Raw genomic sequence first — 17,897 nt, forward strand, 5'->3', positions numbered from 1 at the left:
GAGCTTGGTCCCAGGTTTTGAGCTTGGGTTCATTGACAGTTACGATTCTGCGTCTGCAGCCAAGGCTTAGCACAAGACGCAGCGTGAGCGGAGCCCCGGGCAGGTCACCGTCAGCTTCCAGGGCTGCGGGCAGAGCCTGGCTGTCCTGAGGGCAACTCCCGCCATCCGGTGAAGGGGCCATGTCCCCAGGCTGCCCTCTGCAAGCCGAAGCCACCCTGCCCCTAATAATCGTGGTGACACCCTGTCCTCCTGTGGACCCTGTCATCTGTGGGCCCACACGCTCTGGGAAAACAGTAATTACTCCTTCCTGGCCCTTTGAGGTTGGTGGCTGCTCCCCCTTTGGCAGCGGGGGTGCCTGGGAGAGGAAGGAGGCCCCTCGCCCCATCTGGGTCGGGAACCAGAGTCCGCCAGGCGCAGGCTGCATCCTTAGGCACTGCCCCGTGGCCCTGAGAGCAGGCTCTGGGCCCAGCATGTCCACCTCCTGGCTGTTTCCCCTGAGCAGGAAGGCGTTTCTCGTGGAGCGAGGGGTCCTGCTTCCCTGGACCGGGGCGGCAGGGGCCCGAGGCCCCCCAGGCCAGCTCCTGACCTGTTGGTGCCAGCCCACCGCAGGTAGACCCCAGAAGAGGGCTGGCTGCCCGGGGCCCTGAGAGCTGAGCCCGCAGCTGTGCGGCTGTGCAGGAGGCAGGCTGAGGGGGAGAGGCGGGCACAGGGCTGCTCCCTGTCCTCCTGGTCTCCTCTGCGGGCACTGACGCCTGGGGTACGAGGCCTGGGGGCAGTGCAGGGCTGGCACCGTCCTAACCCCCGTCCTTGTCCCCAAGGCTCCATGTACGATGGCCTGGCCGACAACTACAACAGCTACGGGACCAGCAGCCGGAGCAGCTTCTACTCCAAGTTCCAGGCGGGGAACGGCTCGTGGGGCTACCCGGTAAGGAGCCACTTCCTGGGCGCTTGCGGGCACAGTCCCTGGCTTGAGCAGGAGAAAGTGTCCTGGCTGCTGAGAAGGGGGGTGGGGGGCAGCATCTCCGACCGGTCCATTTGCTTGGCCATTATCTCACATGTCGTGCTATCGCAGCCTCCTTCGGGGCAGAGTGGGTATTTCTAAATGAGCGCATTTTAGAAAAGGCATAAAGAAAACATAATTTTTTTAAAGTCCATTTTCTCCTATGTCCAGTTTACTCATGGATCTGAAAGAAGTTTGAATTCTTGTGGTCCATTCATGGGCATATTTAGATGTTTCTAGAAAAATCCGCAGGGCCCCCCTCTCCTCAGTGTGTGCTGATGACCAAGGACGGGACTCTGGAGGTCCCCTGAGGCTGGGGGCGGGGGCATCCTCGGCGGCAGCAGCTGTGGAGTAAGAGGGTGTGTGCCAGGGAGCAGTGTGGCTCGAGTTTGTAAGCTGGACAGACCCACGTTCAGGTTCTGGCTGTGCTGCTGCTGGGCCTGTGACCTTGGGCGAGAGCCTTCTGTGCCCTAGTCTCTCCACATGTAGGATGGGTCTGACAGAGTCCACCTCTGGGTTGTCATCAGGACTAAATGAAACAACATGCGTTAAAAAACCTGAGCTTGATTAGCACAACGAGACTGTCCGTGATGCTTCATTCTGGCCCTGTCACCATCCTCCTCTGTAGCCTCACCCTCTGTGCCCATCACCCATTACTGGGCAAATACCTCTCTAGCCCTAACTCCACGCCAAGCACTGAACCAGATGCTCTGGTTCAACCACACAAGCCCATACAGGAGTCGTCTTCCACTCCAAATCAGGGAGCTGGGTTAGGTGACGCCCAGGTTTTCGCCCAGTCTGCAGATTCCATGACTTTATTTTTGCTAACGCCTACATCAGCCTGCACTGCCCAGGAGCTCTGCGAGGCCCCTGAGGCCTGTGTAGCGGGGCCAGCTTCCCAGGGGACACTGGGCTCTGTGCCCTGGGGCTCAGGCTTCAGCAGCTCTGGCTCTGAGCCCACGTTGCTCACAGACGTCACCCTGATCGTCCAGGTCCCGGGCAAGAGAGAGGTGGGTGGCCGACGGGTTACAAGCTCTTTGTCATCCCCTTGATTCCGTCCTCCTTCAGCTCTCACTGAGGCTCCTTAGGGAGGACTGGGCTTCCCTGGTAGCTCAGGCAGGGGGCTTGCCTCTCTTGCATGTCACAGCTTTACCCAGGTTTGCTATGCATTCATCTGCCCCCCTTTTTCAGATTCTTGATGTCAGTTGATAACACCAGTGCCAATACCTGCTGAATACCGTGAGCCCAGCAGGTTGGTGGTTCAGGCACAGATGTGAGCAAAGGGCTGTAGACGCGTAGACTGATGACCCAGCAGAATCTGGAGATGACTTATAATGCCATGGAAAGGGTGAGGAGAGAGGAGGGCAGGTCCCTGGACGGGACCGGCGGTGAGGATGAGTAAGCTGCTGACTGGGCAGTTGCTGTCTGTCTTCATGGCGGTGCGTTGCCCAATCGGAACCCGGGCGCTGTGGTTCTGGATCAGTGCCGGCGCTCCCCTCCGTGGGTGCTTCACCTGCCCTGGGGCGGGGGGTCCATCCCCCGGGCTGCACCGTCAGGTGGGCCGGGAGTGGTTGTCTCAGCGGACCTCTGGACAGGGCTACGGGGAGCTCTTCCCGAGGGCTTGCTCCCAGAGCCTGAGTGTGGCAGGGCTGAGCGTTTCTCCTGCCCGTTGAGCCCGTCCCCCCGCCCCCACCCTCGCGGTGCCTGCCTGCTGACACCTGGTGAGAACCCCTCCCTCCCGGGCCTCCCTCCTTCTCCACTGGCGGGACTTCAGACGTGACTCAGGGCCGGCGCTGTCGGGGCACGTCCTGGCTCTGCTCCGTTCAGGAGGCTTCTGGGAACAGCGCACAGCTGCGCGCACACGGGGATTTGGCGGCGGGAGGGGTGGCGGGTGGGGGGGTGTGTGTGTGTGGAAGAACTGATGCCTTCCACACTGATGCTGGAGCCGGCACGTGTCGGCCAGGACGGCAAAACCCTGCAGGTTGGGACTCGGCCGGAGCAGGGGGCGCGCCTCAGGCCAAGGGGCTGTCCCAGGGGGGATGCTGCGCCCGCGCCAGGGGGCTTCAGCCCGCCCCCTCCCCAGAAACCAGAGGGTGGGGCTGGGGGCACGCAGGGCACGCGGACCCTCCTCAGAGGAGCCTCCAGCTGCCCTCGGAGAAACAGGGAGCTGGGAGACACCCAGAGAGGACACGGGCAAGGCGAACGCAGGTGTCGGTGGCTGAGCCGCAGGAACGTTCCAGCTCCGCCGTTACTCGTGACCCCTAAAAATCTTCATAAAATATGCTGGTCATTGGTGTCGTTTTAGGGGCCCCCTAAGAAAACCAACCCCATTTCTGTGTTGTCAGGACCTGTGTTTGAGCAGAAATGACAGTGAGCCTTCTGAGACCCTCACTTCTCAGGCTGGAAACATTGAATCAACTTCAGATAACAAAGATAGGTCACCCTTGAGCATGGATTTTATCTAAGTACGCCAAGCACCTGTGGGCGGTTCCAAAAAGGAAAGTTCTAAAGGTGTTTAAAAAGCCTTATGATTCTACCTTATATTCTATTTCAGCAATAGTCTTCTAATTTAAAAACTATAGATGAGATATATATATGTGTGTGTCAGCCTCTCAGTCGTGTCCGACTCTGAGACCCCATGGTCTGTAGCCCACCAGGCTCCTCTGTCCAAGGGATTCTCCAGGCAAGAGTGCCAGAGTAGGCTGTCGTTTCCTTCTCCAGATATATATATGTCCTTATGTATACTGTCATCATATTACTCACACTACTTATAATCTATGACCATCTATACCACAAGTCAGTCTTCCCAGGTGGCGCCTAGTGGTAAAGAACCCACCTGCCAATGCGGGGGACGTTAGACAAGGGTTTGATTCCTGGGTGGGGAAGATCCCCTGGAAGAGGGCATGGCAGCCCACTTCAGTACTCTCGCCTGGAGAATCCCATGGACAGAGGCCCTGGTGGGCTACAGTCCATGGGGTCGCAGCGAGCTGGACCCGACTGAAGTGATTCAGCACAGTGCACGCACACGTTTCACAAGTCAAGAAAGCTGAACGTAGAGGGTGTTTAATAGAATGAAGCAGAGTGAATCTGACACCATGCAGGGGCTTGAGGGAAAGAACCGGTCCAGAGAAAACCCTTGGCCGGTCAGTTGTCCATTCTCTTCTGCTCGTTCCAGCCTCCTGGCCCTTGGAGACCAGATCTACGGGGCGGCACACTGCTAGAGCCCAGAGTCCAGAACCTCGGGGAACGAGGAGCGGGGCAGCCGAGGCGAAGGGTGGGGCACGCCCAGCCGTGTCCTCAGGACCGGGCTCGGGGAGTGTCAGAGCCCACCGAGGCTGACGTTCCACAGCTGAGGACACCCGGCCCGGTGAGGCCCAGGGTCTCATGGCTGGGGGTGGGGCAGCAGACTAGACCCTGCCTCCTGGCTCTCACCCTGACGGATTTTCCTGTCCTCACTCCAGACATCAGTCCCTATCTTTTAGCACTGCAGCCCCTTCTGGAGACTCAGACAAGACCCGTGATTCACATCCGCTCACTTCCTCCCTGCCACCCCCACCCCTGCCCACCCCTTCCTCCCCACCACCAAAAGCTGCAGGGCAGCGGCCCCTTTTTCCTTCCTGGACTCGAGTCCCTCAGCCATCAGCGTCAATGGAGGTCAGGATGGGCTGCCCAGTAAAACATAAAGAAATGCAATTTTGGAGGCCTGTTTCTCCTAAAATGTTATTTGTTGTTTATCTGATCTTCAGATTTAGCTGGGTGTCCTGTATTTGCTGGATCTGGTGACCCCAGGTCACTGTGTATTTCCACTTATTCCCTGTAATATAAACAAGACCCCCTAAGTGCCTGTCTCCTAGGCTAGGGACCCAGACCGAATTTCTTAGGGGAGTGAAGGGAGGCTGCTGGCCCCTATGACGGTCCTTATACCGGGTCCCTGGAAGCGGGCTGCTCTCACCCTGGCGTGTCCTGGACGAGGCTGCAGCCCGTGGACAGGTTAGACTCCTGGGAAAGGTTCTGGGTTACAGCATCAGTCTCCTTCACTTGCGCCTCCAGCCTGAAGGGTTTTCCACAAACCAAGAAGTGCGTCATGAGCATTCCATCCCTCTCGGCGTCACACGGGAAAGAGGTGCTTTGGCTGTGGACAGGCTGAAAGCATCCTGCCGGGAGACGATCCCATACGGTAGCAGCTGCCAGGCGGTCTGGGCCAGGGTACCCCCAGGGGCGCCGTGTTGAACCCCTTCTCCGTGCTCAGTTACACCAGACCAGCACTTGGAGGGCCAGACGCCCCAGGAAAATGATCAGGGGAGATTCTGTGTTCATTCTGGCCACTGACCCCATTTCTCTACTTCATCCCAGTATTCTTGGGCTACCCTTGTAGCTCAGCTGGTAAAGAATCCACCTGCAATGTGGGAGACCTGGGTTCATCCCCTGGTTGGGAAGATCCCCTGGAGAAGGGAATGGCTACCCACTCCTGTATTCTGGCCTGAAGAATTCCTTGTATAGTCCATGGGGTCGCAAAGAGTCGGACACGACTGAGTGACTCTCACTTTTTCAGGGCAGTCCAGTGCTCAGGATTCTGTGCTCTCACTGCTGAGGACCCAGGCTCTGTTTGGGAAACTAAGATCACACAAGCAGAATGGCACTGCTGGGGAAAAAAAAAAAGTTATTTAAAGAAAACACCCAGGATTCACTACGAATCTTCCTCCCAGTCCCTTCTCAGCTATACGTGCTTACTGACATGTTAGTGGTTGATGAGCCCATCACGAACCGGCCTCCATGTGCTGGGACCCCCTCCTTGAGGGGGGTGGGCACCCAACACCCAGAGGTGCCTGGAGGCCCCCATCTGTAGAGAGGGCTGGGCTTGTGCAAGGCTCTGTGGGGGATGGGAATCCAGGCTCTGGGAGCCGCGTGTGCGCAGGGTCTGCAGGGGCCGGGCGCGGGGTTGCCGGAGAGAATGTGGTGGGACTCCTGCCCTGGAAGCAGAGGACCAGCCTATCTTTGCCAGTGAACAGACTCCTCCCAGAGGCAGGTGGTATAGAGGGGCCTGTTCTCAGCCTCAGCTTGCCTGTCCCCACAACGGGTGAGAATTCCTGTTTCCAGGGCAGGCAGGGCTGTGGACAGGATGTACCGGTCAAGTTGGAGGCCTCGATTCTGCTCTCAGCTCAGCTGCTACGAGCAGAGGGACCTGGGGCTCATCTCCTCTCGAGACCTTTCTCGGCCTTGGAGGAAGGCTGTTGGATGAGATCCTAGCAGAGGGCTCCTTCAGCCCTGACTTTTCAGGCTCTGTGTGGCTGGCGAGCAGCCCCTGAGCGGCTGCCAGGGCCTCACGGTGGTCTCTGGGTGGGGTGGGGTGGGGCCACCCCAGGCCTGTGGGAGCACTGCCTTCTGCTTTCATCTGGGCCGGGCACCAGGGAAACAGTGGCTAATTAACCCTTGCAGCAGCTGCAGAGCTGCTCGGGCTTCATTGCTCTTCACTTTGCAGGGAGGAGGAGGGCCCTCGAACTCCCTACAGAGGAGGGGAGGCCCCTGGAAACCGCCGCCTTGAAAGCCCAGGCCTGCCTCCTGCCCTGCTCCCCTCTCTGGGTTGTCTGATCGGTTTGGAAAGTCCCGGCGGAGAAGCAAGCCCTGTCCAGGCGGGCACGGCTCCTGCCCCCAGAGGGAGTGGTCTAGGTGCTTGCCAGCCCGGGTCCTCTGCCAGCGGTGACGCACCCCCACCCAGTCCCAAGGGCCCCGGGCTCTCGCTGGGCAAGAAGAGGCAATGATCCTGCTGCCGAGGGACAGAATGTGCCCGAGAGAGGAGACGAGGGAGTGGGGCCAGGGGCGCCCCCGCTGCCCTCCCGGTGGGAGCGGCCCTGTCTGGCCCGGCCGGCCTCCAGCTTCACCAGCAGGGCCTCCTTGGCTCTGAGGTCCCGTGTCAGGGGTCCTCACTTGGGGGAGAGAAGCTGGCACCCGGGGGCTTGGAAGGAAGAGGGTGCAGCCAGGGAGCCCGCAGGCGGAGTCCCAGGGCAGCTCTGGGCAGGGAGCTGAGCTCGGAGGGCTGCCCTTCGCAGTCAGCGGGGGCAGGGGAATGCCAAGGCCTGGGGCTGGCACCAGGACCCCTGGCACTCCTGTCTGAGAGTTCACCAGGCAGGGCCATTGCCCCCGAGTAGGGCAGAGCCAGGGGCCAGGCCCCGGAGAAGGCAGGATGTCACCTGGCTGGCTCCCAGCTGGTGGGCCCGGGGTTGGGGCGGGGGGCGTGCTCAGGGAGACGTGTGCCCGCAGGGCCTCAGTGCGCCTGAAGGTCGGACTCTGCCCGCCCGGACAGTCTGCAGTGGGCCTTCCCCATGGGGCTTGGGAAGGGGCGCCCCCTCCTCTGGAGAGGCTTTAACCTCTTGGCTTTAATCCACCTGCCGCTTCCGGTCAGCGTCTTCCCAGGAGGGCCGCTCCCCGTGAGCCGCCGTCGGGCTTACCTTCCTTCTCATGAGTCACCTCAGAGCCTCCGAAACTTTGGAGGGAAGATTTGAAGACTCAGGGCTGATCATAAGCTTCTTTATTTCGTGCTAGAAGAAAATTAGTGTGTTCTGGTTTTGCCTTTTTTTTTTTTTTTTAAGTCACAACAAGAACTAATCTCAGCCAACAAGTCTTTAAAGCCCTAACTCGCCCGTTAAAAACAACAACAGCGTCAGAGGCTGGAGTGAGGCGCTGTGGCGAGCGGCAGAGCCACCTAACCTCCAGCCTCGTCTCCTGGTCAGCCCCAGCCCTGGTTCCCCGTGTCGGGGAGGCTTGGGGACGGGACCCCGGGGCTCCGGGCGAGCAGACAGGCAGGGCCGGCCGGCCCGGCCGTCACACCGGGTGGGCGCAGGGCGCGCCGGGTTGGGGCAGGGCAAGGGGGCAGTTTGCTCTCCCCCATCCTGTCTCCACTTCCGGTCCTGGCATCCTGGTGGGGTCGGAGCGAACTGGGCCTTGGGGTTCCGATTTATTAGCGGGCAGGCCAGGCTCCAGCACGGTGCAGGGCTTGGCCCAGCAGACGCCTCACAGGTCTGCTCAGCAGAACTGGGTCTGGAGCCCAGTCTGCGCTGCGGTGGAGGGGGGGGGTGGTGTGTGGAGGCGGGGCAGGCAGAGCCGGGAGCAGGGGGCGGGGGGAGGAGATGCCGAAACACCGGCAGAGGGTCTGCTGCCTTCCCTCACGGCTTCCTTTGTCACCATGCTTAGCGGAACAAGAGCAGCAAGCAGCTTTTCCCAAGCTGGTGGATGAGGCCGCCACCCCTCGCTAGGGTGGGGCCCAGCCTCCTAGCCCAGCCGCCGCCCCCACTCCCCCCTGTCTCTATGGAGGCCTTCCTGCTTGGGGAGAGCAAAGTGAAAAGTGAAAGTGAAGTCGCTCAGTCGTGTTCGACTCTTTGCGACCGGTGGACTGTAGCCCACCAAGCTCCTCCATCCATGGGATTCTCCAGGCAAGAATACTGGAGTGGGTTGCCATTTCCTTCTCCAGGGGATCTTCCCGACCCAGGGATCGAATCCAGGTCTCCCACATGGCAGGCAGACGCTTTAACCTCTGTACCACCAGGGGAGAGCAAACTCAGCTGAAAACCCAAATCGGGACAGGTGATGGGACGTAGACACAGCTGGGGAGGGAGGCAGCTTGGGGGCTGCACCCCCACAGCCAGGAAGGGGACGAGGGCAGGCTGGTGGGTTTGTTCCCAAGCTCTGAGCTGGGGAGAAGGACCGTCCAACTGCGATCGGGCTGAATCATAGACGCCCAAAGGCAGAAGCCTGCAGGGCCCGCCCTGGTTGGGGAAATGTAGGCTCAGAGGCGTGAGGGGACGGCCCAAGGCTGCACAGCGACCCTGGGGAGACCCAGCCCTGGGGCACTGACCTCGGGGCCCCTTGTCCAGCACTCCTGTCCCGCTGTCCCTGCTGGGGAACCTAGGCATCTGATCCCTGCTTTTCACAAAATCATCACACCAACAATTATTCCTTAATTTTAATAGACTGACTTTTAAATTTCGGTGCATTCATTTTGAAAGGAAACTTTGTATCAGTAACGCAAGAGAGAGAGAAAAAAAGTATCCTTATTTAAGTCCATAGGGGGATGGTTGTTTTTTTTTTTCCCCTGCCCAGAAAAGGGAGGTTGGCAAATGTTAAAGACACATCCTGGCACCAGCCTGGGCCTTCTCCTCGGGGGAATCAAGGTGGAAAAAAAATTCCAGGAGGCCCACAGAGCATGGGGGAAGGGCAGGGTGCCGTGCAGGAGGCCGGGAAGGAGCCAGGGGCTTGGGGCAGGCCCTTCTCCTCCCTCTGAGTGCCTCCAGGGTGGGGAGCAAGGTGGCGGGCTTCCAGGTCCCGGGGAAGAACATCGAGGCTTGGCTGATTCCAGGAGCTCGGCCTTGACCTGACTCCGCACCCAGCTCGGGCGCAGGGCAGAGTGCTCACTCGTCTCACCCTCCTCTTGTGACCTTGCCAGGCAGCCGTGTCCCGGTCACAGGCGTCCCCTGGGACAGAGGGCCTCTGCCTGGCCCTGTGGGCATGGAGCCGTGTCACCCGGCCAGGCACCCGCGCTCTTCTTGAACATCTCCCACCGTCAGCCAACAACAGGGGCAGGAGCTGCCTGGGTCAGGGCCCAGGGGAGGCAGTTTCCCAGGCGCCGAGCTAGCTAGCACTGGAGGTGCTGGGGCGGGGGCCACGGCTGCTGTAGGGCCCCAGCTGCAGAGGCTCTGGACCGCTAGACAGTATGCGTGTCACCAGACTCTGGGCCGCTAGACGGCACGCGTGTCACCAGACTCTGGCGGCCGGGTGGCTGGAGGGTGAACTCCGGGAGAGGTCGGAGGTCTGAGTCCTGCTTCAGAGTCTGCCCCATCTTAGCTGTGTGGCCTTGGCCCCGCCTCAAGTTCTCTGAGGTTATGAAACGCTCTCAAGGCCTTCCCTGGTGGCCCAGTGGTTAAGACTCAGCTTCCACTTTGGGGGCTGCGGGTTCAATCCCTGGCCCGAGAGCTAAAATCCCACATGCCACACAGTGCAGCCAAACAAAGAGAGAGGAGAGAGAGAGAGAGAGAGAGCTATGGGAGAGAGCTCTGCGTCTGTCCTGAGCGTCGTCGGCCGGGCGGGAGGCGGGGGTTGTGAGGCTCCAGCAAGAGGAGCTGTTGTTGTTCAGTTGCTCAGTCGTGCCCGACTCTTTGTGACCCCGTGGGCTGTAGCACACCAGGCCTCCCTGTCCTTCACTGTCTCCTGGAGCTTGCTCAAACTCATGTCCATTGAGTCGGTGATGCCATCCAACCATCTCATCCTCTATTGTCCCCTTCTCTTCCCGCCTTCAATCTTTCTCAGCATCAGGGTCTTTTCCAATGAGTCAGCTCTTCACATGAGGTGGCCAAAGTATTGGAGCTTCAGCCTCAGTGTCGGTCCTTCCAATGAATATTCAGGGTTGATATCCTTTAGGATGGACTAGTTTGATGTCCAGGGGGATGACTGGGGGGGATCTTTGAAAACTGAAGTACCAGCCCTGCTACAACAGTGATCATAGAATAGGCTCGAGGCACGCCCAGAGACCTTCCCCGTGGAGTCTGTGAAGTGACGTGGCGTGCGAAGACCTCAGTGGTGTCGCGCGTGTCCCACGCAGGCAGGTGTGCATTTAGCAGTGTGCACGCGTGCGTAGGTTCAGCTTCCACAGCAGGGCTCGGCCACCAAACCCTGGAGCTTCCAGCCAACCTTCCTGTGAAATCATGGCTATTTCCCCAGCAGGGGTGATTCCTTCACCACGGAGTTTCCAAGGAAGAATCTGCCCTGAGGACGTTGCCACCTCGGGGCGTCTGGCCTTCATCTCCTGGCTCAGTGCTCGGGGGCGAGTTGGGGCCCAGCGATCCCCCAGACCCCTGGCACAAGGTGGGGGTGCCTGGCCCGGGAGTCTCCCTCACCCTCAGGTGCAGTCTCTCAGGAGTCCACCCTTCGTCTGAGGTTCCAGGGGTTATTTCACATGGGGGCCGTGGAAGGGTCCCCAGGATGAACCACCACTGCAACCAGTGAGTTGCCTCTGGGTTCAAAAGAGCTTGGGGCTCCGAGAGGGTGCAAGGACCGTGCCTCAGACTCATCTGAGCCCATGAACAGTGGCTGATGCTCAGGGGTCCTTTGCCTCTTGGGTCTGTTGAGAGCTGCCTCTGAAAGGCAGTCCCCTGCCAGGGGGTCCTTCCCAAAGTGAAGCGGAGATGTCCACATGTGAAACCCGAAGTCCCAGTTCCCCAGACCTATCCTAGGGGGTCAGGAGCTGAGGAAAGCCTGTGTCTCAGGTGTGCAGGGCAAGAGTTTCAGAAGACCCAGTCTCTCCCACAGTTCAGTGATGGAGCAAGAAGCAGGACGTGAAGGCAGACCTGGGTGCTGGAGCTGAGTACCTGAGCTGGGTGCTGGAGCTGAGTACCTGAGCTGGGTGTTGGAGCTGGATGCTGGAACTCAGTACCTGAGCTGGGTGTTGGAGCTGAGTACCCAAGCTGGGTGTTGGAGCTGGGTGCTAGAGCTGAGTACCCAAGCTGGGTGCTGGAGCTGAGTACCCAAGCTGGGTGCTGGAGCTGAGTACCTGAGCTGTGTGTTGGAGCTGGGTGCTGGAGCTGAGTACCCAAGCAGGGTGTTGGAGCTGGGTGCTGGAGCTGAGTACCCAAGCAGGGTGTTGGAGCTGGGTGCTGGAGCTGAGTACCCAAGCAGGGTGTTGGAGATGGGTGCTGGAGCTGAGTACCTAAGCTGGGTGCTGGAGTTGGAGCTCATACCGTTGTTTCTTTGGACATCACATGTTGTGGAGGCCAGCTCTCAAGGTGCAGGATGACCAAGTATGCTGGCCCCACCCCTGCCCCATCACCGGGAACAGCAGAGCCGTGGCGGCCCGACGCCTGCCATTCTGAGAGCAGACGTGGGCCCAGAGCCCGGGACAGCAGGATGCTCCTTTTCAGGGTCGTGCCTTCTCTCTCTGGAGAGAGCAGTGCCTTGAGACAGCACCACAGGCTGCAGCCTGGAGCATCACAGGCTCTTCTGCTCAGGCTTCACGGTCCAGATACTTCAGAAGACCTCTCTGAGTTGCCATGACGGTAACTCAGAAGAGTTGCCCAAGAACACCCAAGAGATTGGGTCTTCGTGATGGTTCTCACCACCGCCTGGTCTCTGCGAGCCCCAATCCCACCATCCCAGGTTACAGGGGACACTAGCTGTTGTCAGCCAGCTCTCTGGTGAGATCTCTCCTCCCAGAATGGACATCAACACTTTCATTTTACCCACATTAAACAAATCAGGCTCTAGAAGACACCTGGCAGCTGGCATCAGTGATTTCATATCTCCGTGGTGCCCCCCTGCAGCCTGCAAGCTGGTCACCCACCAGCAGCGTCCAGTTCACAATCCAGGGGCCCCCAAGTGGGCACTGTTGTCTCTGGGTGGAGGTGATGGACCCTTGGGACAGCTTCTCCCGGCAGGGCCTCTGAGCCCAGGGCTGCTCTGTCTGTCCTTCATGCTCCACACCAAGCCCCGTGCCCGGGAAGGAAGGGAGGCTGGCCCAGGGCGGGCCCCTGCTCCCAGCCAGGGAAGGAGTGGTGCGCCAGAGGGGGCAGGGGCCAGCACGCCCCCACCGCGCCCCCGCCCAGGTCCCACCTTTGGTGACTCAGACCGGTGGTTCCCACGCTGATGCAAATTGCCAAGCAAGCAGTCGCCCCATCCCTGGGAAGCTCCCCACGCCCTGGGCCCCGCGTCCCTGGGGAGCCCTTGCTGGGAGGGGCTCCGTGCCCTCCAGACCCCTGGGCCAGCGCGCCACGTGGGAAGGCCCCCTGCTGCCTGCACTGGCCATGGTGCCATCCCGACCGCTGTCCAGGAGGATGGCGGGCTGCTCCCCTGGGCGGGGTCCTGGCTGGGTGCTGAGCGGGTGCAGTGAGATGGCAAGAGAGGTCTGTCCCCGGGGCGTCTCCAGTCTGGGTTCTTCAGGAGCCTCTCACCAGGCCAGGAGGGTGAGGACCCCACGAAGTGGCCCCAGCTGGCTCTCGCTGAGGGCCTCTGCAGAGACTCTCTGCTGGGCGTGTCTGGGCGGGAGGGCCGGGTGTGTCCACCCGAGCCGGTTTGCCCAGCCCCACCTGCCTGGCGAGGCTTGGTTTCAGGATGGGCTAACAAGCAGGACACAGACGTCCTTTTCATCCAGGCCTGCCCTGTGCACCTCTGGCTGCCGCAGCCCAAGGAGGTGGGGAGGTGGGGGGTGCCTGCACTCGGGGGCTTGAGGCCCTGGTCCAGGTTGCTTTTCTGGGGTCTAGTTGCCCATAGGACCGGACTCCTTGCCTCTGAGGGCTTCCCGACCTCAGGAGGGGTGGGAAGAGAGCTTACGTTGAGGAGACGGGTTGGGAGGCACTCAGAGGTGGGCAGAATTCCCCACTTCTCCATGAAGGAAGGGGAGAGGGAGAGAAAATGGGTTACAAGAGCTCGGTCATTAGCTGAAGTGGGAGCAGAGCAGGGCCTGGCCTGGTGGCGCTCGCTGGGTGGTTCCGGTACAGAAGCGTGTCTGCCCCGAGCCCCCCAGGTGTCCGCAGGCTGCTCTCTGGCCAGCTCTGCTCCCAGGCTCTCCCAGGGTTCTAGCCTCTGGCATGTTCCGAGATACCTGAGGCTGGCCTTTCCCAAGGAAGCGTGAGATAATCAGACCACAGGGCACATGTGTGTGGAGTATGTGTGTGCGTGTGAGCATGTTTGTATGTGTGAGCACGTGTGCATGTGTGAGTGTGAGCATGTGTGCGTGTGTCTGCAGGTGAGCATGTGTGCGCATGTGAGTGCAAGCGTGTGCATGGAGCATGGGTGTGAACATGTGTGCGTGCACGTGTTTGTGCATGTGTGAGCACGTGAGCGTGTGCGTGCATGTGCATGTGTGTGCACATGTGAGCATGTGTGCGCATGTGAGCATGTGTGTGCATGTGAGCTTGTGTGTATGTGTGCGTGTGTGTGTGCTCACTGTCCTTTGTAGGCAAAGCCGAGCACACTTCCAGCAGACTGCTGTGCATGGGGTGAGCCGGGTGCCCCAGCCTGGTCAGCACTGAGCTGCCCGCTCCTGGGTCTGGCTGGCCGCTGCTTGGGACCCACGAGGCAGCGTTGGGAAGTGCGCGGGGCATTCTCCCTAAGGGGCTGTGAGGTGCTCCTGGCAATTAGGGCCTGGGGACTGTGCAGCACTTATCCCGCAGTGCTCGGGGCATTGTGGACAATGAAGAATTGCCCTGTGCACTTGAAGAAACACGGCGCTGTTCCATCAGAAAGCTGCCCGTGTGGACAGACCAGGCTCCTCTGCCTTCTTGGAACCCGTGCTCTGAGGCGGTGGCGTGAGAGCAGCCCCAGCCGTCCTGGGCCGTCCTGGGTGAGGCCTCGGGCCCCTCCTGTGCCTGAGCAGCCCGCGGTCCCGGTCTGAGCGCCGGGGCAGCCCGCAGCCGCTGCCCTACCGTGAGCCCCCCCCGTGCCGCGCCCCCCAAACCTCCTCCCGTCGAGCCCTCCCTGCGGCCCCCACACTGAGCACGCGCGCCCCCGTCCTTTGGGGCAGGCTCCAGCTAGGATGCCGGCATCTACGTGTGCTGGGCTTGGACCCGGGGACCGTGGGAACAAGGACCGGGAGTGTCGTCTCTGAGGACAGGCAGGCTCTGGGCTGCATTTCCATTTAAGGCTCAGCCTTCTCTCCAAGGTGCCGCCATCCGCTTCCTCCCCCGAGGAGGCGGCAGCGTGGCCTCTGGCTCGCAGCCTGGGGCTTGCTTCCTGTTTCTCACCTTCCGCGTGTCTCCAGTGTCCCGCGTCGTGCCAACCGCAGACGCTCAGACGGCAGCACGCCCCGCTGACCTCTGTCCCTTCTGGTCGCCTCCCCCACCCCACACACCGTTGGGCTTGGCTGGTTTGACCCAGTTTGGGGTTGAGCGCCGCGCCTGTCTAGGTGCACACCTGCCCGTGTGAGCGGAGCGCACTGGAGCACCGTTGCCAGGGTGACCGGGGGCTTCTGAGCTGGTGTCACCGCTGACCCTAGCTTGACCACAGTGGCGTCTTGCCCCAAAGGCTCTCCGTCCGGGGCGAGGGGCCCCTGGCTGAGGGCCGGTGGCTAGACCTGGGTGGCGGGGACTCACCGGGCTGCCCGACCACGCCCCTCTGCGTGGGCGTGTGTGTGCACACGTACGTACACACACCCACTCATACTCACAGGGTAGGGCAGGCAGGCTGTGGGCCCCAGCTTACCCCAGCAAAGCCAAGTCCGAGTCGGCCCCTGGTGCATGCGTTTACTCCAGCGCCTGTGAGTCCTCTGGACTCGGGTGAGTCAAATCCAGCCCTGCCGTTGGGTGCTCTGCTCTGTCAGGGCCTCGCTCTTCAAGCCCCCACCTCTGCAGGCTCTTCCCAGTGTGCCGGACTCCCCCTGCTGGGCTCACAGGGGGCCCTGGGGGCACCTCACTGTCCTCTAAGTTTGCCGTTCGGTTGAGCCTTGCCCGCCGCTCCCCTGGCGCCTGTCTGACAACATAGCCCTGGCCACCCTGAGCCCGCTGCAGCCCCAGGCCTGCCTCGTGGGCGCCAGGGGCCCAGGAGCAGGATCACCCCCCTTGGCCTTGGAGGGGTCCCCCAGAATGCCTTCTTGCCCTGGTCAGCAGGAGGCGAGGTGAGGAGTTTAGCAGAGAAAGGACAGTGGGAGGGTCCTTTCAGGGTGGGAGCAGTCCCCCGTGGAGCACAGGCAGCCTCAGTGACCTCAGGAGCTGGGGCCGTCTGCGGGTTCAAGCCCCACGGTTGCACTTCCCTCCGTGGGAAAGCCCCTCTCCTCCCTGAGCCACCAGCTCCCCTCTGGACCAGGCCCTCTGGGACCGGCCAGCGGCTCTCTAACCTTTTCTGGCCACAAGCCACAGTGAGCAGCACACTCCACCCACAGCCCAGCCCTTTCCCCATGTGCTGCACTCCTACTTTCCAATTCCAATGTGTATTATTTGATCCCATTTCTTTAATGATGGTCAGTCTGCTAAATTGATTCCTTATCCATAAGGCGCCACAGCCTGCAGTTTGAGAAGTCGTCTACAAGAGGCTGGTCAAGGTTCCCCCCACACCAGACATCCCAGCACCCTCTGAGCATCACTGCGGGGGCGGCGGGTGCAGATCCCAGAGGGGACCCCAGCTGAGCCTCTCTCCCCTTCTCCCCCAGATCTACAATGGGACCCTCAAGCGGGAGGCTGACAACAGGCGCTTCAGCTCCTACAGCCAGATGGAGAGCTGGGGCCGGCAGTACCCGCGGGGCAGCTGCACCGCGCCGGGCGCCGGCAGCGACATCTGCTTCATGCAGAAGATCAAGGCCAGCCGCAGTGAGCCCGACCTCTACTGCGACCCCCGGGGCACGCTGCGCAAGGGCACGCTGGGCAGCAAGGGCCACAAGACCACCCAGAGCCGATACAGCTTCTACAGCACGTGCAGCGGCCAGAAGGCAGCCAAGAAGTGCCCGGGGCGCCCGCCCTCCTGCACCTCCAAGCAGGACCCCGTGTACGTCCCGCCCACCTCCTGCACCAAGGACCTGTCCTTCAGCCACTCCAGGGCCAGCTCCAAGTGAGTACCCATGGCGAGGGGTGGGCAGGGCCGTGGGGGACCGACTGCTGGCCCCGGGGTCTCAGGCTGCAGGGGAGGCAGAACCCGGAGAGAGCGAACAGAGGCATCAAGTGTGTGGATTTTAAGGGGCCTCCGGTGATGAACGGAAGAGGAGGGAAGTGAGGGGCTGGCTGGGCCAGTGATCCTCAAAGTGTGTGCCTCTGACCAGCAGCCTTGGTGTCACCAGGCAGCTTTTGAGGAAAGCTCCTCGGCAGGCTGCCCAGACCGCCAACTCAGAGACCCTGTTGGGGCTGTAGCCTGCATCACCAGCCTGCAGGGGGTGCAGACTCTGTTAGGGCTTGAGGCTCCCTGGGCTTGATCCTCTCCCCACCTTCTGAAAGAGCAAAGGAGTGTGCCCTGGGGTCGATGATGAGAAAGGTGTGGGGTCCGTCTTACAGGGCAGATGACAAAAGCCGGCAGGATCCAGTGCCGGGGAGGTGCCCGTAGAGAGCCTTGGGCACAGGCTGGCTTGGGTGTGGCCACCGCGTCTTGAGGGTCGCTCTTGGGCCCCATGAACCTCGGAGCTGCCCTCGGTCCCCACCAGGGTCCTGTGCTTGTTTCCTTGACGTTTGCTGAGCGTGGTTGATCTGTGGGCAGAGCAGGGAGACGGCATGGACTAACAGCCTGGGCTGCCGGCAGCTGTGGGCTTAGCCGCCTTCCGCGGGGCCTGGGCGCACTGCAGTTCCTGTGTCTGACCCCCAGAGCCCTTCCAGGCTAGGAGCTGGGGAGAGATGGGTTCGGAGGGGCCAGGTAGCTCGCCCAAGGCCACGCCACTGCCACACCCTCTGCTGCTCGCCACGCTGTCCTGGCCGTCGTAGAGCTGGCCCTCTCCTGGCTGCCCGGAGGCCACACGGGTCCTTAGGATTCTTTGGAGAAGGACTGAGGCTCTCTCCCTGGGAGACGGACTAGCGCCGCGTCTGGCCCCACCTCATTCCCCCAAAGCAGAGGCCCCGAGAGGACAGGGTCGGGTGAGCCATGCGGGGAGTGAGTGGCAGGCTGTGTGGAGGTGAGGTCTGACCGGCAGACGCTCGGCGGTGTTCTTCCGACATGATGGGTACCGCTGATAGAGGTTCGGGAGCTCCTCTCCAGAGGTGGTCTTTCCAGAAACGGAGTCGGGCACCTGCAGTGGAGGGGCGTGAGGCTGGGACTCACAGGTGCGGGCTGCTCTAGAAATGCTGGGGGGATTTCTAGGGGCAGGGGCTGGGGCCAGGAAGAGGCTACTCTGCTGTCTGTGGGAACCAGAGGCTGGGGAGGCGGCCTGCCCTCAGCACTGTGGGAGCTGGAGCAGGTCCTGGAAGGAGGCCTCCTTTCCCCAGGGGGGCTCCCAGCCGGGTGTCTGCAG

General features: G+C 61.2%; 1 protein-coding gene across 1 annotated transcript in view; it reads left to right on the top strand.

The window, feature by feature from the left end:
* Nucleotides 1–17,897, top strand: part of PKP1 (plakophilin 1) — a gene marked incomplete at its 3' end in the record, with an annotated part of 37,157 nt that overhangs the window by 8,779 nt on the left and 10,481 nt on the right. The window contains 2 exon segments of the mRNA XM_018060842.1: nucleotides 819–925; nucleotides 16,122–16,516. Coding sequence (XP_017916331.1) covers nucleotides 819–925; nucleotides 16,122–16,516 — 502 coding nt within the window.

This window comes from Capra hircus, chromosome 16 (assembly GCF_001704415.2).
Source record: "Capra hircus breed San Clemente chromosome 16, ASM170441v1, whole genome shotgun sequence".
In the NCBI taxonomy this organism is placed as follows: domain Eukaryota; kingdom Metazoa; phylum Chordata; class Mammalia; order Artiodactyla; family Bovidae; genus Capra; species Capra hircus.